This window comes from Histoplasma capsulatum, genomic scaffold (genome assembly GCF_000149585.1).
Source record: "Histoplasma capsulatum NAm1 scaffold_1 genomic scaffold, whole genome shotgun sequence".
NCBI classification, from domain to species: domain Eukaryota; kingdom Fungi; phylum Ascomycota; class Eurotiomycetes; order Onygenales; family Ajellomycetaceae; genus Histoplasma; species Histoplasma mississippiense.
In genome coordinates this window covers 5,542,853-5,557,445 of record NW_001813982.1, presented here as the reverse complement: position 1 = coordinate 5,557,445, position 14,593 = coordinate 5,542,853, and the positions used below count along the sequence as shown (strand labels likewise).

Sequence of the window (14,593 nt, the reverse complement as noted above, 5' to 3'; positions counted from 1 at the left end):
CGACGTTCAAATCTATAATAGAGGCAGTGAGGGATTACGCGGATGGATATTTGGCTGTTGCGGTAAGTAAGCTGCCACTGAATGTTAGGCCTGAATACACTAATTGATTCATTAGCAAAAATATGCCCCTGTTTCCGGCGAACTAGCCGAGCAGTTTTCTCGAGATGACGGAACCCCTCTTTCGGCCTCCGATTTAACATGGTCATACGCCTCGTTCCTGACAGCTGTTTCCCGGCGTAATTCAAGTGTCCCGGACCCCTGGGGCCAGACAGCTGCCAGTAGCATCCCGCCGACCTGCCAAATTACATCAGCCACGGGACCTTACTGCACAGCAACCAATACCAAATGGCCTTCAGATCTTACTAGCATCTCGAGAACGATTTCATTCTCCAACGGACTCACGGAAACTAAAATCACTGCTACTTCGACCACTACAACTACATCCCCATGTGTCACTCCTGACTCAATCCTGGTTACATTCAACGAAGTCGCCACAACGACCCTTGGACAGAGGATCTTCATAATTGGCTCTGTTCCAGAGCTCGGGTCCTGGGACATTCAATCTGCAATTGCGCTCTCCGCAGACCAGTATACCGATGACAATCGTTTATGGCATCGAACTATTCAATTGGGTGCAGGGCTGGACTTCGAGTATAAGTACCTTCGTAAGGAATCGGGCGAGAGTGTTGTGTGGGAGAGTAATCCTAATCGCTCTTATACCGTCCCACGGGGTTGCAATATCTATACAGCAAAAAGAGAAGATGTTTGGCGTTGATTATTATTAGTGAGCGTTTCCGTACGGAGAAAATGCAAATTTCATTTACTATATTGTTAGATAAGGACTGAGATGGATCAGGGCTTAGCATGCGAACAGAGGCTAATGCGATTATGCAGAAACCTGCATGCCTCAGAATATCGTATTTCTGTGAAAAGCATTCTAGTCAAATGCCACATCGTATGAGCTGGAGGGCGGTATCAACGCCATTCCAGAAACGGGAAATCCTCTGTCACAAATGGATGATGCTTGTAAGTCAAGCGTCCAGTTTAAATCCCTAGTCCTGTTTTGATCTGCAGCTAGAAGAAGCCTCTTTACGCAGTAATTGACAGATTGACATAAATGTCCCCTGTGGGATGGTTCTCATGAACAGCACAGCGTTGCCCGTTTGAATTGCCATTTAAAATTACAAATTTCAAAAGTCCAACCAAACACCGTTGCACCGCCATTAGTTATTTATTATTATTGGGGTCAAGAAGCCCTCATGTCATGGTTTTTCGCCCGAGAAATGTCCCTGTTTTTCTAGCCCGTCCCGATGTCGTGGGCCAAGCACTCCTTGACGGGCATTTCCTGCACCAAAATGCCGACCTTTACGAGGATGTCTTGAGCATGAGGCGGAGGTATGCCCACTGTAAATTTCAAACCAATCACAGCTACAAAAGTGATCAATGAAATTTCTAATCATACAAATTATTTTACAGGTTTCCCATCCTACTCGGCGCCTGCTCATCCTCGCTCTCCAGGACGACAAGTCACCACGATGATATTCTTTTCCCTCGCTTTTGCCACGGGTAGTTATTGGGCCCGATTTCGAATAGATGCGGTTGGGAAATGATCTTTGCTCCTGGGTTCGACGTGTACAATAACCCCTCATCCAGGCACAATTATCTCCTAAAAATTGAATTTTTGACACACCGACCCAGCCTCAAATTGTTTCCGACACCCTTAATTTCTTCTTTGCTTTGAAGAGCCCGTTGTATCCACTTCTCCCGAATAGCGTGGAGATTGGTAGGCATTGTTCCGGCCAACTACCTGCAAACTACGATGTCATTCTCGGACTCCTTACCAGTATCAGACACCAGCCAAGAGCTGTTTGGATCTGCTGAATGGCTCCTGTCACCTCCCGCCTTTGTAGCGCAGAAAGGTGACCATGGACCAGCGCAAGTAACATTTCCATCACCAGGAGCTGAATCTGAAACGGGGTTCAGAACACGACAACGAGTTTCCCTAGCTTGTCTTCCGTGTCGCAATAGACACGTAAAATGCGACTCTGGTTTGCCAATTTGCTCGCGTTGCAAATTCAATGGCAGGCAATGCAAATATATGAAGTCTCGACGAGGTGGCCACAATAAAATCGTCTCGTCCGATACCCGAGCCACGGTCACGCAGTCACCAACTAGAGGATCGGAATCCAGCCACAGGTCTTCTGGAGATCGAACAAGTACTCGAATGGGCGATTCAGACAGTGCTGGGATGGTTGAAACGGGAACAAGTTCTAAGAGCGCGGCAACAACAGGCTCCGCGTCCCTGGGCCGACCCTTTGAATGTTATTATACTTTCTTCCATGAATCACACCCAATGGTCCTCCCAAAACAGCACTTTACGGCTCGATTAAACGTTGATCCGGAATCACTTGAAGTTGTGGCTGCGGTCATGCGATACATTGGCTCGTTGTATGGTCATTGCCCGTCCCCAGAGTTCTTCAAAAGTCTATCTGAAAGTTTATTGTTTTGCAACCAACTACCCAGAAATGGGTTCTCTGTGCAAGCTCTACTGTTATACTCCATCGCTACACACTGGAATAATGATAAGCCACGTGCGCGGGAAATACTGGATGTTGCTATTGCCATGGCGTTGGAGATTGGCATGAATTCATGCCAGTTCGCTTACCAGCATGGAGAGGGGAAACATGTTTTGGAGGAGACCTGGAGGAGGACTTGGTGGCTACTATATATCGTTGATTCGCTCTATGCAGGAATCCGGCATTCACCTGGATTTGCGCTATGGAGTGTGAATAGCAACGTTGACCTTCCTTGTGAAGAAGAAGATTTCCATTCAGGAGTAAGCAGATCATAGCTATCCATGTGCGTGGTGATTTAACATATTGGAGAGCTAATCCTTTTGATAGAATATCCCTAAACCAAAAACTCTAGTTGAGTTTGATGACCGACAATTTGATCCTGTTGATGTAGTATTCTCATCATTTGCCTACCTAATTGACGCGTCTCGCATCCTAGGAACAACTTTAGCTATTAGCTTGAATGATAGTAACCCTGTTGACCCGGAAGTTGATTACGCAGATTCAGGGTTGGTAGCATGGTCGCTGCATCTTCCAGATATCAAAAGAGAATTGGTAACAAATAAAGGGAACGTAGATCCTATATCATTTCTTGCTCATATGCTAATTCATACGTGAGTTATATTGCGTCTTATTCCTCCTTCTAACTAGATAGTGTTATGCTTTGGCAACTAACCGTTTTCAGGACAACCATCTACCTTCACCGTCCCCGCTCAAAGCTTCTGTACAACAACGCAGAAAACATTTCCAAATGTGCCCCTCCTCCGCCTCCCGAGCGACTCACACATGCCGCTCAGGAAGCATACCAAATGCATACAGTAAAGGTGTTAACCGCCTCCGAAAAGATTTCCAGTCTATTAGCCCTCCCGACACCTTTGGTGAAGCAATCCCAATTTATAATATGCATGGTAGCTCTCTCGACAATCGCACAGCTATCCGCGTGCATTTTTGACACCAACATCGGCACAAGTCGCGCGATCAAGGAACGGATTCGACTCAATATCGGTGCTCTAAAAGCACACGAGAAAATATGGCCTTTAGGCCGCAAGACTCTGTATGAAGTAAAATTGATTGCTCGTCAGGTGTTTGCTCTTCCAAATTTGGATTGCCAGGCTATCTCTGATTTGATGGATCAGGCTCACGAGATTTCGAACCACTCTGGTAACTCTGTGATGATAGATGAATCATTCCCTACTGCAATGTTTGGTGATTCTTGTTTTTTATCACCAGTTCCTCCTCCCCTATAGTGTCTGGATGAGCGTGAGAGTTGACGGAAGTGCTTTAGATTCTGTGGTTTAATTCTGCCGTTGGAGGTACAACCTGCTTCCCAAAATGATTTCCAACTTGTAGCTAAATGGGTGATGAATCAAGACTCCTCTTATTGGCATTTGCCCGTTGCTAAGTGTGAAAGCCCCTGTTCCGCACTGTATATATACACTCCACGTGAATCTATTGCTGGCGATTAACTGGTGAACAAGCCTTATAACATGTTTATCTTAGTACAGGGCCGGCGGGGATCTAGGCGTCTGGGCCCGGAGTCGGCGATCGGCAACCCGACATTTAAAGTTCGGCACTGACGTCACATACCCGCTACCCGAACCCATAGCCGAACCAATACCCACGGAAGCATCGAGTTGGTGATTTTCTTCGATATTTCCATGTTAGCAGGCATCCCAAGCCCCAGCCTCTCCTTATACAGAATTGCAGGGAATGGTTATCACGGAACAAGGGCTATATTGCCGCGCACCATCTTGAAGCGAGATGGATATATACGAAGGGTTGATCGATTGTTGCCATGCCTAGCTAGTTTAGATTCGAAATGGCTGAACTTTTCAGTTTAAACAAGGATTTCAATAAAAATGCGAGAAAAATGCGAGCTCCAGACGGCTATTTAACAGGTATTGTGGCCCCAGAAAATTTCATCATTTTATGTATAAATAATAGAGCGAGTTCACTCACTCATCGGATAAATAACGGTTGCAGTGAAGGCTCTCAAACCCGAGCTGCCCATCAACCTACTCCATAACCCCTTACAGCCTTCATCATATTCCAAAGGCCGGTTATCCCACACGCAAAATCAATTCGTCTTGACTCCAACACAGAACACTGCAGCTTACTCAACATTACCCTTCACTCAACAACGCACCATGGCGAACCAACACTCTAAGTCTGCTGTTAGATCTCTTTGGCAGGATCTCGAGAAGGATACTCTAACCCTGATAAACCGGCCTATCCCCGAACCCAAGCCAAACTCCGACGAGCATCTTATCCGCGTCCACGCAACAGCTCTCTGTGCTGGAGAGCTCAGCTGGCCCAAATCGTTTCCAATACAGGGCAAGCAGGAGATAATTCCTGGTTACGATCTCGCTGGAACCGTCGTTACCGCGCCAGAGACTTCACCATTTGCAGCTGGAAGCCAAGTTTACGCTCGAACAAACTATGTTCGGCCAGGCTGCGCTCGTGACTACACCATTGCGGTGACCTCTGAGCTTGCCCTTAGGCCAAACAATCTGAGCTGGGCCGAGTCAGCAACGATTCCCTTGTCGGCACTTACGGCGTGGCAAGCCTTGTTCGTTCAGGGCGGGCTAGGCGGACCTGAAAATCCCGAAAATAAGGGGAAGAGGGTCTTCATCACAGCTGCGTCAGGAGGTGTTGGATTGTGGGTCGTCCAGCTTGCCAGGATTGCAGGCCTTCATGTCTCTGTGTCCTGCGGATCTGAGAACGAACAATTTGTCCGTGACCTTGGAGCGAATGAGGTGGTCGATTATAAAACGACGTCCATAACTGCCTGGGCTGCTGCGGATGAGAACAGGAAGGTAGATTTGGTAATTGATTGTTTCGGTAATCAGACATTGAAGGATGCTTGGGGGGCTGTGAAGGATGGTGGGACGCTGATCAGCATTGTGCAGCCGCCTGAAGAGAGGAAGCCAGCGAATTGCACGGCGAAAGATGTGAAGAACTTCTTTTTCATCATGGAGCCGAACGGGGCCCAACTGGCTATGATCACGGAACTGGTATTGCTAGGGAAGTGTCACGGAGTGCTTGATAGCACATTTAAGCTTGAGGAATTTGACCAAGCATTTGCAAAAGTTGACACTAGGCGGGCTAGGGGTAAAGTTGTCCTCAGTGTGCACGAATGAACTGTTCTCGAAGGCCTCTAGCTGTGATATAAAATATTTCGTTATGGTTGACTACTTCAGATCAGCAACTAGATGCTTCCACTGAACAGAATAAGAAAATATCCTAAGTAGCAATTTCAAATATATTGGATTGGTTTTATATAAACTCCGCAATACCCCATTTGCTTTATGTTTAATCCTCCGCCATCGATATTAAGCCGATTAGTGAACCAAGCGGGAAAGTGAACATGGAAAATAGCGGGTATACTCGAAAGAAGGCCATTGAAATCAAAGATTGCCCCAATCTTCTCTGATCATCTGTGCCGCCTTCTCCCCAATCATGAAAACTGGCCCCTGGATGTTTACATCGGGGAGTAACGGAATGATACTGGAATCCGCTACTCGGAGATTTTGAATCCCGTAAACCTTCAGTCTTGGGTCAACAACTCCACCGTCTTCTAGAGGCCGCATTTGTGTTGTCGCCGAGGCGTGCCAATTTGGGATGGTATTTGCTTTGATGTATTCAAAGATGGCGTCATCGTCGTCACTGCTGACTGAGGGGCCCGGACTAACCTCGCCGTAAAATGGACCTACTGTGAAACTAGCAAATGCTGGATGGGCAAGAATTTTCCGCAGATACTTGAATGCATGAATCGCGAGGACGCGGTCTACGGGATGGGAGTAATACTATCGATTTAACGTGTTAGCTTGTTTGACAAATGACACGGGGATTCAGTAGCCTGTAATTTAGGTAATACGAAATGAAAAACTCTTTCCTACATTTGGGTTAACTCTGGGTGCATCGCTCATTGAGTTTGATCTAAGGGTTATATTTCCCCGAGATGCAGCTACAAGATTTGATGCTGTGAGGGAGATGTATGATATATCTTCATCTGGAATGTAATATGGGGTTGGCCCTCCAGGATACCACATCGATTCGTAGAGGTACTCAATATGAGATCGATTCGTGAGACCCTGGGCAATAATTTCATGTGCACCAATGGACTCCAGTTCATCGTCAAGGAGCATCTGGAAACCATTGGTTATGCCCGAAGGTGCTGTATATGGGCCAGTAAGGTTATTGTAAAACTCCGCTTGGGCGGCTTGAGTACTGCCAGCAGAAGCAAACATCTGACTAGTCGATGCGTTGCGACGAACAGTAGCCATTATACTGAAGACGGAATGATCGTCTAGGCTAAACATATAATGTTAGCATGTACAGTACATACCACCTGAAAAGGCACATTAGAGTTACTCACTTCCGACCAATATTCTCATTGATCAAAACATGATCTATGCCAAATTTGTCCAACTCTGAAACGGGTCCAATTCCCTGATTTATATATAGTAAGTAAGCGGAGAAAAGTCAATTTTTGGGGTGGGAGTCATACTGAAAGCATGAGAAGTTGAGGAGTCTGGAATGCACCCAAGCTTAAAATGACCTCTTTTCTGGCCTTGACACTCCGTGATCGACCAGTTGACTGATCAGTAAACACGACCCCAGTCGCCGCTATAGAGTCGTTTGTTTTTTCAGTAATGATATGGAAAGCAGGAGCGTGGTGTAAAACCACTAAATTTGTACGCTTCGCTGCCTCCTTATAGAAAGAATCATAACTAGAGCTTCGACGGTATGTACTGTCGAGACAGCCAGTACCTTGCTTGACACCAGTGTTATTTCCCGAATTTAGCTCGTTGACGATAGGTATATTGGCAGCTTCGCAAGCTTGTATGAATGCAATTCCTGACTCAGGAACATATCCCTGGAATCCAATATCAAGAGGACCGTTTGCATATGCACTTGGATCCCAAGTTTTGTACCTTTGGTCAAATCCGGAATCAGGGTCCGGAGCATTAAAACGAGTACTCTACACAATAGATTGTTAGTTGAGATTCCGAAGATAATTAGGGTTTCCCACCTTCACAAATAGCGGATATACGTCATGCCAGCCCCAACCAGGGTTACCAAGCTCTACCCACTTGTCGTACACACTGGCACTACCGCGACCATAGAACAGACCGTTGATCACACTGCTGCCACCCAAGCACCTACCGCCTATACCTTATATTAGTAAAGGGAGAAATTGTGGAGTAAATTTATACCAATTAGTGCTGTATCTTCGGGAATTTGCATCGGACTTACGATGGTATGGTAGGACACGCCCGTCAAGATGCTCCTGAGGAACAGTGAGAAAATTCCAGTCAATTGCGGTGCCTGTAATCGTGCTTAGCTGAGTCCCACGCCAAAAGCTCAGAGGATCCCCTACATACCGGCGAGGAACTGGTTACCACCAGCTGGTTTATACGCTGCTACGACTGAAGGTTCTGGTCCCTCTTCGAGAACAAGAATATTATTCCTGCCCGATTCAGACAATCTGTTGGCTAAGACGAGGCCAACCGTGCCGCCTAGAGAGACGTTGGGCTTAGTACATATATGCCATAGAAGACCGGAATAATCGTACCTCCACAAATCACGAAATCATACTCGTCCTCGATATAAGTTGTAGGTTTGGTAGGACTGCTATCGACTGCATTGGCTAATAAGAAACTTAATAGGAGCAGCCAATTCGGTAGCCGTGTTGAAATAAAACGTCTCATGATGCGCTGTAATTCAGTTCTTGTACTACCAAACTTCCCTACCCACTTTGGTATATGGTGATGAGCACGAGCTATTCGCCTGGATGTCGAAACATATATATACAATTTCTCGGCTGAAAGGACATTGCGTGTGTGCGTTATGGGATATCAGATAAACAGTCCTCTGCGTATTCCATGTTCCTCCTCCAGCCCATTCACAAATGACGTAGTGTTTATTGCCATGACATCGTTTTTGACGTTTCCAGGCAAATCAGGTCTTACTATGCATTCCCCCATGCCTCTGCTAGGCAGATTGTTGCGCGGCAGCCCCTCAAGTTTCAGACATGAAATCTTTCAGGCTTTGAAAACACAGCATTCAGCATATAAAGTCTAGCATATTCGTTCAAAGCACGGTTTCTTGAACATATAAAAAGGCTTTGTTTCATATCACCGAGCCGACGACCGTCTCAAGTGTAAAAGGAGCGAGGCCACAATCGCGAGAATCAAGGAAATGTTGCTCGTAAACTGTGGGTGTTCGAATCGTCTGATAGAAGGAATAGGACATTCGTTTTACGTGGATAGCCTCCGGACCGGATCTTCACAGACAGCGTTATATACTAACCATGACGTAGAACAATGACGACGGAAGCTGAATCCCCCCAGGCCTGAAGCTGTGAAAGCTGGCAGTGACCCTGTCGTTGCAGTTTCAGGTTAAACTTGGCGGGAAAAGCAGAGCCTTCCGACCGGCTCCCGATTTCCCGGTAAAGCCGGGGTAGCCGAGTTACCAATTTGTTGTTTACGCCGTATATAGTTAATTATTTGCATTACTTATTTGACTGTAAAAGCAAAACAAGCGTATTTGACTGACATATCTGATCATGATCGCCAAAACGTCATCATGCGTCATGTTTCAGGCTAGAGAAATACAATTTTTTTTTTTTTTTTTTTTTTTTTTTGAACAGTGAATGAAACAAACAAGTTCAAAGCACGCCCCCTTTGGCCTCCGGAAATACCATATCACTATACTCCTCGTCGACCTGGATAAGCGCTGCTGCTCCCTCCCTCTCCACTTTTTCCGTCTCGATCACAAAAGTCGCCAGTAGCAGAGCCGGTTCCGTTGTGCTCACATTGGCGCTGATCTTATGATGGCAACCGGGCTTTTCTAACCAGGTCCCCCCTTTCTCGATGACACGCGTCGGCTCATCGTTCATTTTGTTCAACACCGTGCCTTGGATCAGGTATGCGGAGACGGAAGCACCACCGTGCCGATGTGGTGGTGAGGCACTGTTGGGCGGGAATGTGACCATCACGCCAATTATTGATTTCCCGGGGGCATTGGCAAGCTTGTGATGATATAATGGTTGGATGAGAGGGAGGGGTCGACTGGTTGTTGGTGGTGATTGTTGTTTTGTTAGATGAATTATTATTTTGTCTCGGGGATACTTAAAAAAGCGCTTGGAATGAAATAGGGACGGAAGGCAATGACGAAGGGGTAAAAGAAATTGTCTTACGATCTGTCGTAAGCTGGCTCCTCAGCAGACATGGCGTGTGGGTGTCAATTGAAGAATTGGCCTCCAAGTGGACTTCATAAAGTGATCTGTGAAAGACACTATTTTGGATAGGCGCAAGTCACTGATATTTATAATCCACTCCTCACAAGCAGAGCCCCTGCAGCTATTAATTTGCCTCTGGGAATCATAGATAGATGTATAACTCCCGCAATACCCTTTGCATACCCGAGATACCCGTTACCCCGGTTTCCCGAGATGTATGCATGCACGAATTGCCTATGCAAGGTTTTGACACAATTTCTAAGGCGAATATTGAGGGAAATTATCCAGAATCCATACTTTGTATGGAGCTATTAAGGGTATTCATTTACGTCATGAAATGAAACATGGCATGGAATGATAAGTAAAACCCACAGCGCTGGAAAACGTAGGAGAAGGAAACCCGAAAAGACTTGATTTTTGTAAACCTTATGTTACGTCCAGCAAGCTTCTAAGTAATGTTTTTCACTCCTCTCACACAACAGCAGAAAGGAAAAGGTTCACTACGCCCCCATTTTTACTTGTCTACTCCCTTTTGCTTTAAACAGTCTTTTCTATCATTTCAATGCCATATTCCTCCTTGAGAGTCTTGATCAGAGGCGCACAAATGTCCATGCTCATCGGTGCCAATATACCCTGCCAAAGTTATACATAGTTTGTTAGTAATATTCATCACAAGGGCTAGACAAACGAAATATGAGGGGGGGCAATCATCCAAACGAACCTTCGCACTGATGGTTCCATCAAGGACCTGCTTAACTGCGACACCGCACGGGATGCCAACCAATTTCGCCATGGATGAATAACCGTTGGGATCACCGTAGTCGCATAAAGTGCTAGTCCTCGTCTCCTTTGACCCATCCTTATGCTCGATCTCAAACCTGTGCTGGAGCATAACCATATCACGCTCCCCAGCCTCGTACTGCATTTTCGCCTCTAGGGTCGCACACAGGGTATCCAGGGGATTGCCACGGGGGATAATTTTTTCGTCAGAGAAAATCCCGATCCAGCGTAACCCGGAGAGGATGCGATATTTCTCTTCCGTGGTAGGGAATTTGGTGCGCGAGGAGATTGCACACTCGAGATCCTTTTCGCTGGAGGAGGTGGCACCAAGGATTTTCTGGGTGGCTTCTTTCCAGGGGATTGGGGAGTTGAGGAAATCCTTCGCTTCATCGCTGAGGAAGTCCATGTCGACGAGTGTGCGGATCATTTCAGGGAAGCCCTGGTATCTAAGTGTGCCGCGGATAACGGTCTGGGCTTCTGGGATATGATAACGTTCCTTGTAGGCGGTTGAATCTCGATTTGGATAGGCGACGAAGGCAAAGCCTGGATAGATAAAGTATGGCTTGGCTGTTCCCATGAGTTCCGGTCCTGAAACAGATTCCACCTTGCCATCTTTATAGTACTTCGCATCATTTCGAAGGGCGAGAAGAACACCTCGGCTGGACCAGGAGAACTTGTAGCCCAGGGGGTTGTTGGAACATTCTGGCGCAGGAAGCCCACCGCAATAAGACAGGAAGGAGGTTATTTTTCCGCCGGCCTCATGAACCTAGAACAAATCGATCATTAGAAAGGCCAGAATCCATTTACTGGAACCGCGCGCTTAAAGAAGCGATTTACCTCAGAAATTGTCTTGACAGCGTAAAGATGATCAATACCCTAACAACGTGACCGAACACAAGCGTATACCAGTCAGCATAACATGGCTATTCGTCGTCCCAAAAACTAATCTCGAATAAAACTTACAGGGTCAAGACCAATTTCATTCATAACCGTTATACCAGCATTTTTGGCCTCCTTCTCAAGCGCCATCATGGCAGGAGACACATAGGATGTAGTGACGACATTCTTCTTGGCGCGAATCGCGCCTTTAATAACAGTAGCATGATTTGTGTAGGGAATAAGGGAGACTACAAGGTCAACCTTGGACAGCTCTGCATCGAGCGCAGCGCTGTCATTCACATCGAGGGAAATGGCTCTAGTGTTCTTGATGCCCTGGCAAAGCTTCTTAGCGCTCTCGAGTGTGCGGCACGCTGTTTACCAATTAAACTGAATTAGCTACGTTGTTTCCCCTATATGGTGCCGCAAAAATGTTTTCCCCCTTTTGATTCATTGCAGTGGTGCGACCAACGATGAATTTCTCTCCGCGGCTGCGCAAACTGCATTGAGACGGGGACTGGTTATTTATTACATACCAACTGTAACCTCAATATCCGCATTGCTCAATAGCTCAACAGTCGGCTTCGTAACTATTCATTATCAAAGAGGGGGGCGATCTTGTCAGCGATTGTATCCAAGGGACTAATTCGCGAGCTCTCGCAAAACCCCCCGCTTTCTGGAGGGGGAAGAAAACAGCAGCAAGGGAAAAGCGAACCGAAACCACTTCCCAACCTAAATGATACCGAAAAGAAATCAGTCTCCGTCTATAGTATCTACCTACAATATTGCAATAGTTGAAGGAGAGGGAATTGAAAATATGACAAGGAGTGGGAGGAGCGACTGCGCGATGAAGATATTTAATGTGGGGAATAGAGGGGAACTTACAGGAGCACCTTTCGACCCTCAAACGACTGCGGCATTGTGAGTTATATCGATTTGGTGGATATTATTAATGGAGTGATTATATATTGTGTATGCTGTGCTGCCAATTTTGAAATGCAAGAGAAATCAACTGAAGCAAGGATGAGTTGTTGGGCATTTTGCCGAAAAAAAAAAGTGAGGGACATTTTATTTACCGGTTAACTATCCGTAAGTTGGTTCATATCGCTTTCCGCTCTCGGCCCGAATATATATTATAATCACGTGATTTACAGCGGAATGAAGTACTCGGGTTCCAAGTTGAGGACGAAGAGAGAAGGGGGATAAGTTGTGATTTTAATGGTCTATGTTATACAGGAAGTGCAGGAAACGGGGCAGACTAGGGTATATTGGTCTATTTCTATATGTGGATGAGGAAAAAGAATAAATAAATAATAGGCAATGAGTCGGGGCCTTGCGCTTGAGGTCGAAATGAAGACGAAAGCAGAGTAACTGGGGATTAATATGGATTGAAAACAGGGATGCTACAAACGGCCCCTAGAATCGCAACCAAAAGGACTCCGTCTTTATGACACATGAATGCCAGGCTCCAGAAACCATGAAACAATAAAAAAAGTTAAGAATATGCAGCGAATATTGAGAATAAAAACAAGAACTAAGAATGCCATTCTCGCTGAAAAGAAAGGACCAAAGAAAGGATTTTAGGGGTGGGGGGGGGATTAACAGAAGGAGATACCAAAAAGAAAAAAAAAAAAAAAAAAAAACTCCAAAAATATTATATATCCTTAAATTTTCCGCTCTGCCTGCGTGCTGGGGAGAGAGAGTCAGAGCTTGCCCCATTCATGACCCCATTGTGCGAACGGCTGGATTCATCTTCATCGACATCATCCAGCTCCCCATTCGGACTCCCCTGTTTGCGCACCCGCCATTGCCACTCCCACAGCACTGGTAAAAAAGTCCACAGGTCAAAGCTCGGCCAAAGGGTCTCTAAAAACACAACCTCCGTGTTTTGATGGCACTGCCAGAGCATGAAGTCACTCAGTCTCTCAACGCCAGAGGTTCGCACAAGGAGGTCCAGGGGAGGACAGCCGACGGTAAGCATGTGATCGGTCAGAGTCTGTTGTGTGATGGTTTCTGGAGAGAGGAAGATAAGTTGGTCGGTGTTGGGAGGATAGCTGGTGTATGCTTCCAGGATCATAGGGACTTTCTCTACAGCATGCGGGAGGCTGTTTTTCGATATCGTTGAGGTAGGTTGGGAGGGATGATCGGGACCATCGTTGGAAATCTTCGATGCACGTTTACCGCATGGAGGCAATAAGGAGGAATCTGTTCCGTGCCCATTAACCATTCCATTCTCCTTTTGAATACATTCGGCGATGTGAGTTCCGGAAAAGGTGTGACGTGGCCCGTTTGGCAATGGTAGCTGTGTCCGATCAAGAGGGGTGCTATATTCGGTGACTGTGTTCCGGATCGCCGTCGTCATCTCGTCTCTGGACGTATACGGAAAACAAATGTTCAGGACAGCATCTCCATTCTGACTGGTAATCTCAACAGCCTTATCGATGGCCTCGAGAACTTCTGGCTTGACCAAGTCCCGGCGACCCAAGACTCGTACACTAGCCCCGTAACGATCCAGAAGATCTCCATGCTGAGATAACTGGGCTAGCTTCACCCTTCCCATATCCATTAGAGCATCCCCCTCGTATTTCGCCCTTTTGAAGTTTTCGATGCTGAATGCGTACACCGTTACCCCCTTAACCCCTGCTTTGTAGCACATTTTTAAGATCTAAACACACAAGTAAAATAGCCCGTTAGCGTAAAGTAAAGCTCCAAAAGCAAAAAATAAGGATGAAAATGCAGTCTGAACAGCCACTTCTAGAGACCTCCGCCGCCCGCCATCTTTCACAAACCCCTATTTTAAAGAGGAGAATGCAAAAAAATAGAATTGCAAAGGTTAAAAAGAAAAGAAAAAAAAAGGGGGGGGGGGGGGGGGGGGGAGAGAGCCCGTACCTTAGCCAACGCCTCAAACCCCAGATGATGTCCCTCAACTCTCTCTATTTGATGGTTCCTCGCGAAACGTCTATTCCCATCCATGACAAACGCCACATGCTGCGGAATCGGCCCTTCTCTCAGCGCCCCAATCAACAGCTCCCGGAGATGTGACAGCGCCCACTCAATCGGCGGAGAGGAGACAAACCACCTCCGCAACTTCGAAAGGTGCATCGACGAGGCAGCCAGA

General features: G+C 46.5%; 8 protein-coding genes across 8 annotated transcripts in view; 3 read left to right on the top strand and 5 right to left on the bottom strand.

The window, feature by feature from the left end:
• HCAG_01581 (glucoamylase precursor) overlaps positions 1-1,100 on the top strand; it is a gene marked incomplete at both ends in the record, with an annotated part of 2,477 nt that extends 1,377 nt beyond the window's left edge. Inside the window, 3 exons of the mRNA XM_001544484.1 lie at positions 116-688; positions 942-1,026; positions 1,075-1,100. Coding sequence (XP_001544534.1) covers positions 116-688; positions 942-1,026; positions 1,075-1,100 — 684 coding nt within the window. The remainder of the gene's footprint in view (positions 1-115; positions 689-941; positions 1,027-1,074) is intronic.
• Positions 1,101-1,297: 197 nt separating this feature from the next.
• HCAG_01580 (predicted protein) lies at positions 1,298-1,791 on the bottom strand (the record flags this gene model as incomplete). The annotated part of the gene is made up of 2 exons (XM_001544483.1): positions 1,298-1,404; positions 1,695-1,791. 2 exons carry the CDS (start codon positions 1,789-1,791, stop codon positions 1,298-1,300), a joined length of 204 nt encoding a protein of 67 aa, XP_001544533.1.
• Positions 1,792-1,819: 28 nt separating this feature from the next.
• Positions 1,820-3,820, top strand: HCAG_01579 (predicted protein; the record flags this gene model as incomplete). The annotated part of the gene is made up of 3 exons (XM_001544482.1): positions 1,820-2,836; positions 2,904-3,187; positions 3,259-3,820. 3 exons carry the CDS (start codon positions 1,820-1,822, stop codon positions 3,818-3,820), a joined length of 1,863 nt encoding a protein of 620 aa, XP_001544532.1.
• A 900-nt stretch (positions 3,821-4,720) lies between these two features.
• HCAG_01578 (predicted protein) lies at positions 4,721-5,713 on the top strand (the record flags this gene model as incomplete). Its single annotated transcript, XM_001544481.1, has 1 exon — positions 4,721-5,713. The coding sequence occupies one exon, from the start codon at positions 4,721-4,723 to the stop codon at positions 5,711-5,713; it is 993 nt and encodes a 330-aa protein (XP_001544531.1).
• A 267-nt stretch (positions 5,714-5,980) lies between these two features.
• On the bottom strand, positions 5,981-8,287 carry HCAG_01577 (conserved hypothetical protein; the record flags this gene model as incomplete). Its single annotated transcript, XM_001544480.1, has 9 exons — positions 5,981-6,379; positions 6,473-6,887; positions 6,952-7,025; positions 7,084-7,202; positions 7,347-7,557; positions 7,609-7,745; positions 7,833-7,904; positions 7,961-8,095; positions 8,152-8,287. 9 exons carry the CDS (start codon positions 8,285-8,287, stop codon positions 5,981-5,983), a joined length of 1,698 nt encoding a protein of 565 aa, XP_001544530.1.
• Positions 8,288-9,246: 959 nt separating this feature from the next.
• On the bottom strand, positions 9,247-9,809 carry HCAG_01576 (predicted protein; the record flags this gene model as incomplete). The annotated part of the gene is made up of 2 exons (XM_001544479.1): positions 9,247-9,649; positions 9,778-9,809. 2 exons carry the CDS (start codon positions 9,807-9,809, stop codon positions 9,247-9,249), a joined length of 435 nt encoding a protein of 144 aa, XP_001544529.1.
• A 547-nt stretch (positions 9,810-10,356) lies between these two features.
• Positions 10,357-12,395, bottom strand: HCAG_01575 (saccharopine dehydrogenase; the record flags this gene model as incomplete). The annotated part of the gene is made up of 7 exons (XM_001544478.1): positions 10,357-10,452; positions 10,541-11,365; positions 11,437-11,475; positions 11,563-11,849; positions 12,012-12,065; positions 12,170-12,207; positions 12,361-12,395. 7 exons carry the CDS (start codon positions 12,393-12,395, stop codon positions 10,357-10,359), a joined length of 1,374 nt encoding a protein of 457 aa, XP_001544528.1.
• Positions 12,396-13,129: 734 nt separating this feature from the next.
• Positions 13,130-14,577, bottom strand: HCAG_01574 (conserved hypothetical protein; the record flags this gene model as incomplete). Its single annotated transcript, XM_001544477.1, has 2 exons — positions 13,130-14,140; positions 14,365-14,577. The coding sequence occupies 2 exons, from the start codon at positions 14,575-14,577 to the stop codon at positions 13,130-13,132; spliced, it is 1,224 nt and encodes a 407-aa protein (XP_001544527.1).
• Positions 14,578-14,593: the final 16 nt, after the last annotated feature.